This window comes from Rhinoraja longicauda, chromosome 29, assembly GCF_053455715.1.
Source record: "Rhinoraja longicauda isolate Sanriku21f chromosome 29, sRhiLon1.1, whole genome shotgun sequence".
Lineage (NCBI taxonomy): Eukaryota > Metazoa > Chordata > Chondrichthyes > Rajiformes > Arhynchobatidae > Rhinoraja > Rhinoraja longicauda.
Window position 1 is genome coordinate 99,997 of NC_135981.1, and position 17,782 is coordinate 117,778.

The 17,782-nt window shown below is 46.5% G+C and overlaps 1 protein-coding gene across 1 annotated transcript in view; it reads right to left on the reverse strand.

Moving 5' to 3' along the window:
* Positions 1–6,497: 6,497 nt before the first annotated feature.
* psmc3ip (PSMC3 interacting protein) overlaps positions 6,498–17,782 on the reverse strand; it is a 29,907-nt gene continuing 18,622 nt past the window's right edge. Inside the window, exons 6-8 of the mRNA XM_078424557.1 lie at positions 14,587–14,640; positions 9,626–9,685; positions 6,498–7,469 (exon numbers count right to left, since the gene is read on the reverse strand). Coding sequence (XP_078280683.1) covers positions 7,413–7,469; positions 9,626–9,685; positions 14,587–14,640 — 171 coding nt within the window. The 3' untranslated portion in view covers positions 6,498–7,412. The remainder of the gene's footprint in view (positions 7,470–9,625; positions 9,686–14,586; positions 14,641–17,782) is intronic.

Here is a 17,782-nt window from a genome sequence, read left to right on the forward strand (position 1 = left end):
CGAGTGAGGGCCTCATCTATGATGAGAGAGGGGAACCCCCCCCCCCCGTTCCATAAAGAATGAAGACATCTTGGATATCCTGTTATGGAACACCTCATCTCGGGTGCGGGTGGGGGGATAGAGTCTTTACAGGAAGCAAGTCGGGAAGAAGTGTAGTCGAGATAGTTGTGGGAGTCAGTGGGTTTGTAATATCTGTAACACCATAGCTGGTTAGAGATTTGGATTGGAGTGAGCCCAGAATGAAGTAACATCACCCCACACTATTAATCAAGATAGTTGACAATTATCAAAAAGTACCTCAAGCACCAAAATGCAGATATCACAAACCCAAAACAAAGTGCTGAGAGCAGTTCTGGCAGCATTGGAAGTTGGCTGCAAGGCAGAGAAGTCAACTGTGGCGGCTCCCGAGGGTCGGCCCATACCACTCACGACCCCTCGGCACGGGAATGGGTCGATCCAAGGAGGCGGACTTCGGCCGGGAGTATAAAGGTCCGGGACCGCATTACTCTCTCTCGCCTTTTGTTCCTGCTAGCTACAGTAAACTCACTTTCTCTAGCACCTGACTACTTGTCATTATTTCGGCCTACTTGGCACACTACATTGGTGACCCCGAACGATCCATTATAGGAAAATGGACAAGACATGGAGCGCAGCTTTCGCCTCGCTGTCCGAGGGCGCTCCACCGGCAGCTCAAGGCTGCGTTGAAGGCACGACTCTCCGGCCCCGATTGGATGGACGCACTGCCTTGGGTCTTATTAGGCATCCGGACGGCACCAAAGGAGGACCTCGCAACGCCATCAGCCGAGCTCGTCTACGGGTCGCCGCTCACCGTGCCCGGGGAGTTCGTGCCCTCGTCGCCGGGGCAGGAGGAACAGTCCTCGTTCACCCTACAGCGCCTTCATGAGCGAGTCGGAAAACTGGCACCCGTGCCTACGTCTCACCATGGGACGTTCCACCCATACGTCCCATCGGACCTTCGGGATTGTGCCTACGTTTTTCTTCGCCGCGACGCCCATCGAACACCGCTTCAGAGACCTTATGAGGGCCCTTTCAAAGTGCTGAAACACGGGGAGACAACTTTTGTGTTGGACATGGGGGGCCGACCGGAGGCCGTGTCAATTAATCGCCTTAAACCAGCGCACTTGGACATTGACCAGCCGGTGCGGGTTGCACAGCCTCGGCCGCGCGGGCGCCCCCCTTTGCAAGTGCCTCCAACACCGCACCCGCCGATCCCCTCATCTCGACCGGTATTTGTACCCCCTTCTCCGCCCCCGTTTGTCCCTCCAGCTGTGCCCCCGCCAGACCCCCCGTCGGACGGGTACCGTACACGGTTCGGTCGACTAGTGCGACCGCCGGTGCGTTTCGTGCCTCTGGTTCTGGGGGGGGGTCCTGTGGTGGCTCCCGAGGGTCGGCCCATACCACTCACGACCCCTCGGCACGGGAATGGGTCGATCCAAGGAGGCGGACTTCGGCCGGGAGTATAAAGGTCAGGGACCGCATTACTCTCTCGCCTTTTGTTCCTGCTAGCTACAGTAAACTCACTTTCTCTAGCACCTGACTACTTGTCATTATTTCGGCCTACTTGGCACACTACACAACGCTGTTTTGTTTTTTAAAAACAGTGCTGGAGTAACTCAGCCAGTCAGGCATCATCTCTGGAGAACATGGATCGTTGACGTTTTGGGTTGGGACAGACCCACTGAGTTACTCCTTAAAAGGAATGGCTGGTCGGAGTAGTATCACAAAGTTGTCAAGTTAACTGTCAGTTGGAATCTTAACAGAAACAAAAAGGTACAATCACATCAGTGGAAAGAGAAATAAGGCAAATAGCTAAAATAATGAACTGTTGCTTGGGAGCAACGGTGTAAGTTTGCGATGAGCACTAAAGTTGGTGGCTTTAGAAGAGAGTAGATGAGTGACCATGAGAAAAGGGAGTAGGCAAAGTGCAGATGATCCCTGTGGGTGGGGCAGGACCCAACATGACTGAGGCAGGTGAGAGGCTGGAAGTCGGTATGGCAGAATGAAAGAAAGTTCAGTGGACAATATCTGCAGGAACATGGTAGGAAGCAAGGAAGGATTGTTGGATTGAATTTGATTTATTTTAATGTGAGAGGCCTGACAGGTGAGGCAGATGAACTCAGGGTGTGGCTAGGTAAGTGTGACTGGGACGTAGCCATTACGATAACCTGTCTTAAAGAAGGACAGGACTGGCAGCTTAATGGCACAGGTGTTTCAGGCAAGATAGAAGTGGGGGTAAAAGAGGGGATGGCAAGATAACATTACTGATGGTTAGTCCAGTGAGGATATATGGGTGGAGCTGAAAAATAAAAAGAGGATGATCACCTTGTTGAGAGTGTACTGTAGGCCCACAAATAGTCAGCAGGAATTAGAAGAACAAATATGATGGAAGATTGCAGGCAGCTGTAGGACTAAAACAGTTGTCATTGTAGGAAATTTAAATGTTCCCAATATTGACTGGGACTCACATGGTGCAAAATGTTTAGATGGGGCAGAATTTATCAAATGTGTTCAGAAAAGTTTCCTCAGACAATATGTAGAGGCCCAACAAAGAACAGGGCAGAGCTTGATCTAGACATAGGAAATTGGGAAGGGCAAGCCTTTTGGGACCAGGGCCAATGTTCTATTAGCTTAAAGTATGACGAGATAAGGTGAGGCTTTGGTTGTGAAAAAAGAGGCATAGGCCAGCTGGAATTGTGTATCCCTGGAGGAATTCCAGGACCAGAAGGGCAAAATTAGGAAGGAAATTGAAAGGACAAAAAGGGGGCAGGAGATACCTCTGGCAGACAATATTAAGAAAAATCCACAGAGATTTTGTAAGTACATAAAGGGAAAGTGGGTAACTAGAGAGAGAATACGGGAGACGGGCAAGGTCCTTAATGAGTATGTCTCCTGTTTTACTCTAGCAGTGGAGGCCAAGGGCAGAAAGGGAATGGGAATTGAAGTGGCTAACAACTGGGAGCTCCAGCTGGCCCTGGAGGTCAGAACAAAGTGCTCAGTGAAATGGTCACCTAGTTTATGCTTCTCCCCAACTACCTTCCCCCCACCATCACCCTCCTCCTCATCCATCTGCTCATCACCCACCCCTCTTTATCCATTTTCCTTCCCCTCCCACCTGGGAGATTTCAACATGCAGGTAGACTGGGAAAATCAGGTTGGAAATGGACCCCAGGTAAGAGAGTTTGTAGAGTGCCTTCGAGATGGATTCTTAGAACAGCTTGTACTGGAGCCTACCAGGGAGAAGGCAATTCTGGATTTAGTGTTGTGTAATGATCCTGATCTGATAAGGGGACTAGAGGTAAAAGAGCCATTAGGAGGCAGTGATCACAACATGATAAGTTTTACTCTGCAAATGGAAAGGCAGAAGGGAAAATTGGAAGTCTCAGTATTACAGTATAGCAAAGGGGATTACAGAGGCATGAGCTGGCCAAAATTGACTGGAAGGAGGCCCTAGCAGGGAAGACGGTAGAACAGCAATGGCAGGTATTCCTGGGAATAATGCAGAGGTTGCAGGACCAATTTATCCCAAAGAGGCGGAAAGACTCTAAGGGGAGTAAGAGACACCTGTGGCTGACAAGGGAAGTCAAGGACAGCATAAAAATTAAGGAGAGGAAGTATAACATAGCAAAGAAGAGTGGGAAGGCAGAGGATTGGGACTCTTTTAAAGAGCAACAAAAGTTAACTAAAAAGGCAATACGGGGAGAAAAGATGAGGTACGAGGGTAAACTAGCCAATAATATAAAGGAGGATAGCAAAAGTTTTTTTAGGTACGTGAAGAGGAAAATAATAGTCAAGGCAAATGTGGGTCCCTTGAAGACAGAAGCAGGGGAATTTATTATGGGGAACAAAGAAATGGCAGACGAGTTAAACCGTTACTTTGGATCTGTCTTCACTGAGGAAGATACACACAATCTCCCAAATATTCTAGGGGCCGGAGAACCTAGGGTGATGGAGGAACTGAAGGAAATCCACATTAGGCAGGAAATGGTTTTGGGTAGACTGATGGGACTGAAGGCTGATAAATCCCCAGGGCCTGATGGTCTGCATCCCAGGGTACTTAAGGAGGTGGCTCTAGAAATAGTGGAAGCATTGGAGATCATTTTTCAATGTTCTATAGATTCAGGATCAGTTCCTGTGGATTGGAGGATAGCAAATGTTATCCCACTTTTTAAGAAAGGAGGGAGAGAGAAAACGGGTAATTATAGACCAGTTAGTCTGACATCAGAGGTGGGGAAGATGCTGGAGTCGATTATAAAAGACGAAATTGCTGAGCATTTGGATAGCAGTAACAGGATCATTCCGAGTCAGCATGGATTTACGAAGGGGAAATCATGCTTGACAAATCTACTGGAATTTTTTGAGGATGTAACTAGGAAAATTGATAGGAGAGAGTCAGTGGATGTGGTGTACCTCGACTTTCAGAAAGCCTTCGACAAGGTCCCACATAGGAGATTAGTGGGCAAAATTAGAGCACATGGTATTGGGGGTAGGGTACTGACATGGATAGAAAATTGGTTGACAGACAGAAAGCAAAGAGTGGGGATAAATGGGTCCCTTTCGGAATGGCAGGCAGTGACCAGTGGGGTACCACAAGGTTCGGTGCTGGGACCCCAGCTATTTACGATATACATTAATGGCTTAGATGAAGGGATTAAAAGTACCATTAGCAAATTTGCAGATGATACTAAGCTGGGGGGTAGTGTGAATTGTGAGGAAGATGCAATAAGGCTGCAGGGTGACTTGGACAGGTTGTGTGAATGGGCGGATACATGGCAGATGCAGTTTAATGTAGATAAGTGTGAGGTTATTCACTTTGGAAGTAAGAATAGAAAGGCAGATTATTATCTGAATGGTGTCAAGTTAGGAAGAGGGGATGTTCAACGAGATCTGGGTGTCCTAGTGCATCAGTCACTGAAAGGAAGCATGCAGGTACAGCAGGCAGTGAAGAAAGCCAATGGAATGTTGGCCTTCATAACAAGAGGAGTTGAGTATAGGAGCAAAGAGGTCCTTCTACAGTTGTACCGGGCCCTGGTGAGACCGCACCTGGAGTACTGTGTGCAGTTTTGGTCTCCAAATTTGAGGAAGGATATTCTTGCTATTGAGGGCGTGCAGCGTAAGTTCACTAGGTTAATTCCCAGAATGGCGGGACTGTCGTATGTTGAAAGGCTGGAGCGATTGGGCTTGTATACACTGGAATTTAGAAGGATGAGGGGGGATCTTATTGAAACATATAACATAATTAGGGGATTGGACACATTAGAGGCAGGAAACATGTTCCCAATGTTGGGGGAGTCCAGAACAAGGGGCCACAGTTTAAGAATAAGGGGTAGGCCATTTAGAACGGAGATGAGGAAGAACTTTTTCAGTCAGAGAGTGGTGAAGGTGTGGAATTCTCTGCCTCAGAAGGCAGTGGAGGCCAGTTCGTTGGATGCTTTCAAGAGAGCTGGATAGAGCTCTTAAGGATAGCGGAGTGAGAGGGTATGTGGAGAAGGCAGGAACGGGGTACTGATTGAGAGTGATCAGCCATGATCGCATTGAATGGCGGTGCTGGCTCGAAGGGCTGAATGGCCTACTCCTGCACCTATTGTCTATTGTCTATTCCCTTCTCCCAACCATTCCTTCCTCTGGTTCTACCTTTCACCCCCTACCTCTCTTTCTTATTCCACCCTTCTGTATTCTCCACTTATCACCTTCAGCCTTGATTACTATCTCACCCCTTCTCCTCCAAATGACTGATCTGCCAAACAAAACATCCCTGGAAGATGTAGGTAACTGCAGGGTGGGTGGCAGTGGAGCAGGGAATGGAAAAAGCAAAGGGTGAGAGGGGATGGAGCCCCACGCTGACTGAGGGCGTCTTGTCGGTAGTGGCAGCCTGAAGAACATGTGTCCTGTTGGGGACTACAGCGTGAACTGCAACAATATCCACGCCAAGACCAGCGCCATCGGTGCCTAGTTTTTAGGTGCAATGACTCAGCAGTTAAGTGCTGCAGTAACTCAGCAGTCTGCATCGATCTGAAGAAGGGTCCCAATGTTGTTTCAACTATATACCATGATAATATCTTACTTGATTTTAGCAGATAATTGGCAACAATGAACATCAACCCCCCTCCCCCCCCCCCCCCCTTTATGGTCTGTTATAATGAGGATTTGCTGTATTTCTACAGCCCCTTAGAGGAAAGACTCATCCCTGACTTAGTTTTGCCTCTTCTCAGCCTTAAATGGATAACCTTTGGCTCTAGATTGCCTTAGAAAGTGAATGTAACATATTAGCACACTCAAAACTCTTAAGGATCTTGCTTGTTTCAATCAAATACCCTCCCATCTAGTTCAAAAATATACTTAAGGGAAGGAAATCTTTCACTCGTTGTTCATTATTCCCCAGACGACACGTGCATAATGGAAGGTTCAGAAACCGCCGAGACCATCATGTTGAGGAATAACATCCCATAAATAACAACAGAAGAGTAATTTTAATCTCAACAAAAACATTTACAATGGTTATCGGATAACCTGCTCAACACAAACATTTTTGAAAACAGACGATCAAACAGTCCTTACCCCACACTCCACCCATCACTGATCAAGTGGTTAAGCTCCTGATGAACACACCAACAATGAAGTCCTGACTGTTTGATTCATTGAAGCTCTCCTTGGAGGTTTATAATTATACTTTTTCAACCATTTTTGGACAGCTCTTCTCAGTGGATGTAGTACTGGAGATGTATATACACCACTGCCCTAAGCTGAACTTCACAGCACTCAAGAGGCTGGGAATGAAATTGGAAACAATGGAGCCGGAATTCTGAACTCACACTGCAGTGAAGCATCGCCTAGTTATCTTCCATCAGAATTTACAAATTTCCAACAAGACTTGACAGACTCAAATAATGGAAGATTTCCCCACCCGTGGCTGAGTGAACAGTACCAGGGGTCAGTCTCAGAAAAAGGTGCACCCCATTCAGGATTGAGATGCAAAATGTCTTCATATGAGGTGAATCTCAGAGAATTCTCAATCTTAGAAGACTGTGGAGGCTGTTATACTCATTCAAAGCAGAGATAGATATATGGCTATTAAGGGAATCAGGAAAAATGGCACTGAGGTAAAGCTGGCTCAACCTTATACAGATTTGAAGGGCCAGATAGGTCTACAGCAGTGAAAATCCCGCTCCTTAAATTATGAGAATCAGAAGGAGAGAGAACTGCAATGGAGTGAAACTCAGGAAATACACATATTTCACAATAATTTCCACTCAAAGCAGCAGCCACCAATCCCAGTAAACCTCAAACTGCTGAATGCATTGAGTGGAGAACATTAAAACTATGGCTTTGGATGGAAAAGATATTCAGTCACTGATCTTACAGGAGTTCTCCACTGAGCGTAGGATTTGATTCCTTCACAAGTCTGGTACAGCAACAGAATGATCTTCATCAGTTTCTATTCCAAGCTCCTCCTGAATTAATAATAATAATAATAATATTAATATATTCCTTTATTCATCCCAAACCGGGGAAATTTACAATTAATAAAACAATTAAAATGTCAATGGTCAAGTTACTGAATTTACTTATCAACAGAACAATGAGGGAGGGAGATAGATCCTCTTGGCTAGTCCCACTTTCTCTAATTATTTATCTTGTTTTGGATTATATGGGGACAAATGGCTTCTCAGAGGTTTGTATCTGATAACAGAGCTTTATTTGTCGTTCGGTACCGAAGTACCGAACGAAACTACATAGCAGTCATAGATAAAAAAAGAACACAAGACACATAACCCCAACACAAACGTCCATCACAGTGACTCCAAACACCCCCTCACTGTGATGGAGGCAACAAAACTTCCCCTCTCTTCCCCACGCCCAGACAGACAGCTCGTCCCCGACCGACCCGCACAGTCCCCGCACCGGGCGCTGAAACGTCTCGCGGCCGAACCGGGCGATGAAAGGCCCGCGACCAAGCCTTGCGCAGCTAGGTCCCGTGGTCGAGCCGCACCGGGCGATGTAAAGTCCGCAGCCGAGCCGCACCGGCGATGAAAAGCCCCGCAGCCGAGCTGCACCGGGCGATGTTAAGTCCGCAGCCGAGCCGCACCAGCGATGAAAAGCCCCGCAGCCGAGCTGCACCGGGCGATGTTAAGCCCCGCAGCCGAGCTGCACCGGGCGATGAAAAGCCCCGCAGCCGAGCTGCACCGGGCGATGTTAAGCCCCGCAGCCGAGCTGCACCGGGCGATGTTAAGCCCCGCAGCCGAGCTGCACCGGGCGATGTTAAGCCCCGCAGCCGAGCTGCACCGGGCGATGTTAAGCCCCGCAGCCGAGCTGCACCGGGCACTGTTAAGTCCAGCGGCCAAGCCGCACCGGGATGTAAAGTCCAGCGGCCAAGCCGCACCGGGATGTAAAGTCCAGCGGCCGAGCCGCACCGGGTGATGTAAAGTCCAGCGGCCGAGCCGCACCGGGCGATGTTAGGCCCCACAGCCGAGCCGCACCCCGCGCCGTGAGGAAGAGAAAAGTTCCCCCCCCCCACACCCACCCACACCCACACCACCACCCCCTCCCACACATACACAACCAAAAAATATATATAAAAACCATCCCAACACCGACACACAACAAAAAAAGGGGAAAAAAAAGACGGACAGACTGCTAGTCAGCCGCTGCCGTTAGGCGCCGCCACGTAACCATTGGTGATGTTTCGGGTCAAGACCCTTCTACCTGATAGAGGCTGTATAAGAAAATAACTGCAGATGCTGGTACAAATCGAAGGAATTTATTCACAAAATGCTGGAGTAACTCAGCAGGTCAGGCAGCATATCAGGAGAGAAGGAATGGGTGACGTTTCGGGTCGAGACCCTTCTACCTGATAGAGGCTGGTAGGTAACAGGTGAGGCCACAAGGATAGGGGTTGAAAAGCGTGGAAACCAGGTGGGGGTTAGGGGAAGAAGGGATGGGAGAGATGAACAAAGGGAGACATAATAAAAGCTAGAATTAAGCAAAAAGCAAACAGTTGGATGAACTCAGAGTTGAGTAGCATCTGTGGAGGGAAAGAAATGGTTGACATTTCAGGTCGAGAGGCTGCATCAGGCCTGAGTGCAGAAGGAGGATAGCCTACATAAAGTGAGAGGGAGGGGTGAGACAGATGGTGGTAGAAGATATTTGGTACAAGGTAAGGTAGCAGGTAGGAGGATGATGAGATGAAGTCAGGTGGTGTTAGAGCAAGATTAGAGACAGAAGCTGGTGTGTGAGAATAGGCGTGAAATGTGAAACCAGAAGAAGGATCGCTGGTGAAAGGCGAGAGTGGGAAGGGAAAGGTGGTGGGAGGGGGAGTGGTGTTTGATGGTTAGTTATCTAAAATTCAATGTTTATACCCTTGGACTGTAAGCTACTTAAGCGGAATATGAGGTGTTCCTCCAGTTTGCACATTGTCTCACTTTGGTAATCAAGGTGGTCTAGGACAGAAAGGTCAGTATGGGAAAAGGAAGGGGAGTTAAAGTGGTTGGCAACTGGAAGATAAAGAGAAACCATAGAATGGTCACATTGCCAAATGTAGTCTGAGCCTACTTATGCATGCTGTGCACAGCTCATTCTGGCCTGAGCACAAGTGCTTTTCATTACTTACATAGAACTGTTTCTTGTTTTTGGGATACCCTTCCAGAACAGCATCAATCAAATCAGTTGCCTGAATAGAAAGTGTGAAAGTTGGTGTTAATACACAGCAGGTCAGCAGCAGTTCCAACAGAAACCACAGCTTGCTTTCCTGAAATCAAATCATATGCTAGAAACTTAAGAGTCAGAGATATACAACACATCAATGGGCCCTTTAGCCTACAATATCCTTGCTGACAATAGACAATAGACAATAGGTGCAGGAGGAGGCCATTCGGCCCTTCGAGCCAGCACCGCCATTCAATGTGATCATGGCTGATCATCCTCAATCAGTACCCCGTTCCTGCCTTCTCCCCATACCCCCTGACTCCGCTATCCTTAAGAGCTCTATCGAGCTCTCTCTTGAATGCATTCAGAGAATTGGCCTCCACTGCCTTCTGAGGCAGAGAATTCCACAGATTCACAACTCTCTGACTGAAAAAGTTTTTCCTCATCTCAGTTCTAAATGGCCTACCCCTTATTCTTAAACTGTGGCCCCTTGTTCTGGACTCCCCCAACATTGGGAACATGTTTCCTGCCTCTAACGTGTCCAACCCCTTAATAATCTTATACGTTTCGATAAGATCTCCTCTCATCCTTCTAAATTCCAGTGTATACAAGCCTAGTCGCTCCAGTCTTTCAACATATGATAGTCCCGCCATTCCGGGAATTAACCTAGAAAACCTACGCTGCATGCCCTCAATAGCAAGAATATCCTTCTTCAAATTTGGAGACCAAAACTGCACACAGTACTCCAGGTGCGGTCTCACTAGGGCCCTGTACAACTGCAGAAGGACCTCTTTGCTCCTATACTCAACTCCTCTTGTTATGAAGGCCAACATTCCATTGGCTTTCTTCACTGCCTGCTGTACCTGCATGCTTCCTTTCAGTGACTGATGCACTAGGACACCCAGATCTCGTTGTACGTCCCCTTTTCTTAACTTGACACCATTCAGATAATAATCTGCCTTCCTATTCTTATCACCAAAGTGGATAACCTCACACTTATCCACATTAATCTGCATCTGCCATGCATCCGGCCACTCACACAACCTGTCCAAGTCACCCTGCAACCTCATAGCATCTTCCTCACAGTTCACACTACCACCCAGCTTTGTATCATCTGCAAATTTGCTAATGGTACTTTTAATCCCTTCATCCAAGTCATTAATGTATATTGTAAATAGCTGCGGTCCCAGCACCGAGCCTTGCGGTACCCCACTAGTCACTGCCTGCCATTCTGAAAGGGACCCATTTATCCCACTCTTTGCTTTCTGTCTGTCAACCAATTTTCTATCCATGTCAGTACCCTACCTCCAATACCATGTGCTCTAATTTTGCCCACTAATCTCCTATGTGGAACCTTGTCGAAGGCTTTCTGAAAGTCAAGTTACACCACATCCACCGGCTCTCCCCTGTCAATTTTCCTAGTTACATCCTCAAAGAATTCCAGAAGATTAGTCAAGCATGATTTCCCCTTCGTAAATCCATGCTGACTCGGAATGATCCTGTTACTACTATCCAAATGCTCCACAATTTCATCTTTTATAATTGACTCCAGCATCTTCCCCACCACTGATGTAAGACTAACTGGTCTATAATTTCCAGTTTTCCCTCTCCCTCCTTTCTTAAAAAGTGGGACAACATTAGCTACCCTCCAATCCACAGGAACTGATCCTGAATCTATAGAACATTGGAAAATGATCACCAATGCGTCCACAATTTCTAGCGCCACCTCCTTAAGTACTCTGGGATGCAGACCATCAGGCCCTGGGGATTTATCAGCCTTCAGTCCCATCAGTCTACCCAACACCATTTCCTGCCTAATGTGGATTTCCTGCAGTTCCTCCGTCACCCTAGGATCTCTTGCCACTAGAACATCTGGGAGATTGCTTGTATCTTCTTTAGTGAAGACAGATCCAAAGTACCGGTTCAACTCGTCTGCCATTTCCTTGTTCCGCATAATAAATTCCCCTGCTTCTGTCTTCAAGGGACTCACATTTGCCTTGACTATTTTTTTCCTCTTTACATACCTAAAAAAGCTTTTACTATCCTCCTTTATATTATTGGCTAGTTTACCCTCATACCTCATCTTTTCTCCCCATATTGCCTTCTTAGTTATCTTCTGTTGCTCTTTAAAAGACCCCCAATCCTCTGGCTTCCCACTCTTCTTTGCTTTGTTGTACTCCTTCCCTTTTATTTTTATGCTGTCCTTGACTTCCCTTGTCAGCCACAGGTGTCTCTTACTCCCCTTAGAATCTTTCCTCCTCTTTGGGATGAATTGATCCTGCAACTTCTGCATTATTCCCAGGAATACCTGCCATTGCTGTTCCACCGTCTTCCCTGCTAGGGCCTCCTTCCAGTCAATTCTGGCCAGCTCCTGCATCATGCCTCTGTAATCCCCTTTGCTATACTGTAATACTGACACTTCCGATTTTCCCTTCTCCCTCTCAATTTGTAGAGTAAAACTTATCATATTGTGATCACTGCCTCCTAATGGCTCTTTTACCTCGAGTCCCCTTATCAGATCAGGTTCATTACACAACACTAAATCCAGAATTGCCTTCTCCCTAGTAGGCTCCAGTATAAGCTGTTCTTAGAATCCATCTCGGAGACACTCCACAAACTCTCTTTCCTGGGGTCCATTACCAACCTGATTTTCCCAGTCTACCTGCGTGTTGAAATCTCCCATAACCACCGTAGCATTACATTTGCGATATGCCAATTTTAGCTCCTGATTCAACTTGCACCCTATGTCGAGGCTACTGTTTGGGGGCCTGTAGATAACTCCCATTAGGGTCTTTTTACCCTTACAATTCCTCATTTCTATCCGTACTGATTCTACATCTCCTGATTCTATGTCACCCCTTGCAAGGGAGTGAATATTATTCCTCACCAACAGAGCGACCCCACCCCCTCTGCCCACCTGTCTGTCTTTTCTATGTTGTGTGCCCCTGAATATTCAGTTCCCAGCCCTGGTCCTCTTGTAGCCATGTCTCAGTGATTACCACAACATCATACTTGCCAATGTCTAACTGAGCCTCAACCTCATCCACTTTATTTTTTTATTTTTTATTAATTTTTTTAGCTGATCAGTGTGAAGAATACTAAGCAAGGACACCTTGAGATTAAGGAGGAGGTGTTGGGGCTCTTAAGAGCATTAAGGTGGAAAACCTCAGGAGCTGATGGGATCCATCCCAGTTATTGAGACGAGAGAAGATTGTAGAGCCTTGACAAAGATACATGTCTTCTCTAAACACAGGCAAGGTCCTGGAGAACTGGAGTATAGCTAAAGTTGTTCCTTTGTTTAAGAACAAAAGTGGGGAGAACCCAGGGAATTATATATGGGTGAGGCTCATGTTGGTGATAGGGAGTTATTGCATATGATTCTTTAGGATGGGATTTACTCTCATTTGGAAGAGAATAGGTTGATTAGGGTCAGTCAGCATGGCTTTATATACAGCAGGTTGTGTCTTACTAACTTGATCAGGTTTTTTGAGGAGGTGACAACGGAGTTCGATGGTGGATGTTGTCGACAGACAGTTGTGGTGGAAAGACAATATTCGGGCTGGCGGTCTGTGACCAGTGGAATTCCACAGGGATTTGTGCCGGGACCTCTGCTGTTTGTGATATATATAAATGATGGATTAGTAAGTTTGCAGAGTCACGGACTGTGAGAAAGGCTGTCAAAGTATATAGTAGAATATAGATCAGCTACAGGAATGGGTGGAGAAATGGCAGTTGGAGTTTAATCCGAGCAAGTGTGCAATGTTGCACTTTGGGAGATCGAATGCAAGGAGAAAAATACAATTAATGGTTGGATACTTAACAGCATTGATGTACAAAGAGATTCTGGGGTCCAAGTCCACAACTCCCTGACAGTTGCACAAATAGATGCAGCAGTAAAGACAGCATATGGAATGCTTGCCTTCATTGGTCTTGGCATTGAGTACAAGAGTCAAGAAGTCACGATGCACCTTGATAGGACTTTGGTTAGGCCATATTTGGAGTATTGTATGTTGTTCTGGTCATCCCAATACAGGATGGATGTGGAGACTTTGGAAGGGGTGCAGATGAGGTTTACCAGAATGGCGCCATGATTTTAGGGTATTAGCTACAAAGAGAGTTAGACAGACTTGGATTGTTTTCTCTGGAATGTCAGAGGTTGAGGGGAGACAAATATAAAACTATGAGAGGCATAGACAGGGTAGACAGTCGGAACTATTTCCCCCAGGATGGAAGTGTCAATAACTAGAGGGCACAGCTTTAAGGTGAAAGGGGCAACATTTAAAGGAGGTGTGCGAGGCAAGTCTCTTTTATTTTAAACAGAAGGTGGCGAGTGCCTGGAACAGGCTGCAAAGGTTGGGGTTAGGGTTCGGGGTTAGGGGTTAGGGTTAGGGTTGGAGTTGGGGTTAGGGTTGGGGTTAAGGTTAAGGTTAGGGTTAGGGTTAGGGTTAGGGTTGGGGTTAGGGTTGGGGTTGGGGTTGGGGTTGGGGTTGGGGTTAGGGTTAGGGTTCGGGTTCGGGTTCGGGTTAGGGTTAGGGTTAGGGTTAGGGTTAGGGTTAGGGTTAGGGTTAGGGTTAGGGTTAGGGTTAGGGTTAGGGTTAGGGTTAGGGTTAGGGTTAGGGTTAGGGTTCGGGTTAGGTTGGTGGGGGAGGCAGATACGTTAGTGGCATCTAAGACACGTTTGGATCGGCAGATGGATATTCAGGGAATGAAGGGGAATGCACAGAATTATAAGACTTTGTCTCGGCGTCATGTTCAGCTTGATCCTGTGCTGTATTTCTACGTTCTATGTTCGACACAGGCATCTTGGCACCAAAGGCCCTGTTCTTACTGCACTAGTTAGTTAACCCACTAATATCACTCCCCACCTGTACAAATGCTCCAAGTGGCCATGTCTCTATCTCTAAATGGCCCATAATTCATTCTTACCATTCTTTTTCTTTTTCGCCATTCTTTGATGTATCGCTTTCGTTCATTATGAACCTAGATAAGAGGAGAGAGCATAGTTATATCCTCCCTTCTATTCACTAACAATTGCCGTTCCTTTTCAATATGGCCTCAAGAACTTTGCCCATTCACATCCTGTTCAAACCCTTTAATTAAATTTACACCCATACAAAATAAAAGATAATCTTGGTCACTTGTAGGTTTATGCAAATTGACCCACTGGCCCAATGCAACATGCTTCTACGGCTGGGGGAGGGAGATCAGCAGACCAGACAACATCTGTGGAAGGTAATGGGTAATTGATAATTGGGGTTTTACAGCATGGAAACAGGCCCATGAGCTCAACTCATCCATGCCAACCAAGATGCCCCATCGAGGCAAGTCCCATTGCCTGCCTTTGGCTCATAACCCTCTTAACCTTTCCCAACCATGTACCTATCCAAGTACCTTCCGGATGCTGTTATAGTTTCTACCTTAACTATGTCATCGGGCAGCTCATTCCATACTCAGATTCATATTAAATCTTGCCCCCCTCACCTTAAAGATTCATCCACTTGTGTTTGATTCCCATCTGTGGATAAATTTACCCTATCTATTCCCCTCAAGATTTATCCACCTCAAGAAGATCACCCCTCAGCTTTCTGCCCCCCAAAGAATAAAATTCTAGCTTGCCCAACCTCTCTATACCTCAGCCCCTCAAGTCCTGGCAACATCCTCATAAATCTTCTCTACACTCTTTCCAGCTTAATGACATCCTTCCTATTGTAGGGTGACCAAAAGTGAAAACAGTACTAAATGTGCGGCCTCACAACTATAACATAGCGTCCCAACCTCAATACCTTGTACTGATGGGACTGAAGGCTGATAAATCCCCAGGGCCTGATGGTCTGCATCCCAGGGTACTTAAGGAGGTGGCTCTAGAAATTGTGGAAGCATTGGAGATCATTTTTCAATGTTCTATAGATTCAGGATCAGTTCCTGTGGATTGGAGGATAGCAAATGTTATCCCACTTTTTAAGAAAGGAGGGAGAGAGAAAACGGGTAATTATAGACCAGTTAGTCTGACATCAGTGGTGGGGAAGATGCTGGAGTCAATTATAAAAGACGAAATTGCTGAGCATTTGGATAGCAGTAACAGGATCATTCCGAGTCAGCATGGATTTACGAAGGGGAAATCATGCTTGACAAATCTACTGGGATTTTTTGAGGATGTAACTAGGAAAATTGACAGGGGAGAGTCAGTGGATGTGGTGTACCTCGACTTTCAGAAAGCCTTCTACAAGGTCCCACATAGGAGATTAGTGGGCAAAATTAGAGCACATGGTATTGGGGGTAGGGTACTGACATGGATAGAAAATTGGTTGACAGACAGAAAGCAAAGAGTGGGGATAAATGGGTCCCTTTCGGAATGGCAGGCAGTGACCAGTGGGGTATCGCAAGGTTCGGTGCTGGGACCCCAGCTATTTACGATATACATTAATGACTTAGATGAAGGGATTAAAAGTACCATTAGCAAATTTGCAGATGATACTAAGCTGGGGGGTAGTGTGAATTGTGAGGAAGATGCAATAAGGCTGCAGGGTGACTTGGACAGGTTGTGTGAGTGGGCGGATACATGGCAGGTGCAGTTTAATGTAGATAAGTGTGAGGTTATTCACTTTGGAAGTAAGAATAGAAAGGCAGATTATTATCTGAATGGTGTCAAGTTAGGAAGAGGGGATGTTCAACGAGATCTGGGTGTCCTAGTGCATCAGTCACTGAAAGGAAGCATGCAGGTACAGCAGGCAGTGAAGAAAGCCAATGGAATGTTGGCCTTCGTAACAAGAGGAGTTGAGTATAGGAGCAAAGAGGTCCTTCTACAGTTGTACCGGGCCCTGGTGAGACCGCACCTGGAGTACTGTGTGCAGTTTTGGTCTCCAAATTTGAGGAAGGATATTCTTGCTATTGAGGGCGTGCAGCGTAGGTTCACTAGGTTGATTCCCGGAATGGCGGGACTGTCGTATGTTGAAAGGCTGGAGCAATTAGGCTTGTATACACTGGAATTTAGAAGGATGAGGGGGGATCTTATTGAAACATATAAGATAATTAGGGGATTGGACACATTAGAGGCAGGAAACATGTTCCCAATGTTGGGGGAGTCCAGAACAAGGGGCCACAGTTTAAGAATAAGGGGTAGGCCATTTAGAACGGAGATGAGGAAGAACTTTTTCAGTCAGAAAGTGGTGAAGGTGTGGAATTCTCTGCCTCAGAAGGCAGTGGAGGCCAGTTCGTTGGATGCTTTCAAGAGAGAGCTGGATAGAGCTCTTAAGGATAGCGGAGTGAGGGGGTATGGGGAGAAGGCAGGAACGGGGTACTGATTGAGAGTGATCAGCCATGATCGCATTGAATGGCGGTGCTGGCTCGAAGGGCTGAATGGCCTACTCCAGCACCTATTGTCTATTATCTATTGTCTAAAAGGCTTACCCACAGACACTTGAGTCACCATCCGTCAGAACTTCCTAAGAGTAGGTCGAGCTTTGTCCTCTCCCTTGTAGGGCCCGCCACATGTGGCCTAAGTAAATTTTCCTAAACATATTTGTCAAATTCCATCCCATCTAAGCTATTATAGAGAATCTGGCAGTCCCAGTCTACACTGGGAAATTTAAAATCCCCCATTATGACAACCGTATTAGTCTTGCAGCTGTCTGTCATCTCCTGGCATATTTGTTCTTCTATTTCCCATTGACTAGGGCGTCTATAAGATGCCAAATAATGCGATCAACCCCTTTTTATTTCTCAGACCCACCCATATAACCTCACTGAATATACCATCAGTGATGTCATCCGTGCTATTCTCCTTAATCAATAAAAAAAGCTTGGCATAAATATAAATTAAACCAACAGTCATTAAACCAATTAAACCAAACTATCCTTATTTGCAAACCTACCTGCCAGGATATTGGTTCACCTCCATTTCAGAGGCCCCTCTTGTACAGGTCACCTCTGCACCAGAAGAGATACGAATGGTACAAAATACCCTGCCCCCTGCTCCAATTCCACAGCCACAAACTCAGCTTTCCTCCTTACCCTCACTGGTTGAAACATAGAAAATAGGTGCAGGAGGAGGCCATTCGGTCCCTCGAGCCAGCACTGCCATTCAATGTGGTCATGGCTGATCATATAAAATCATTATTCCGTT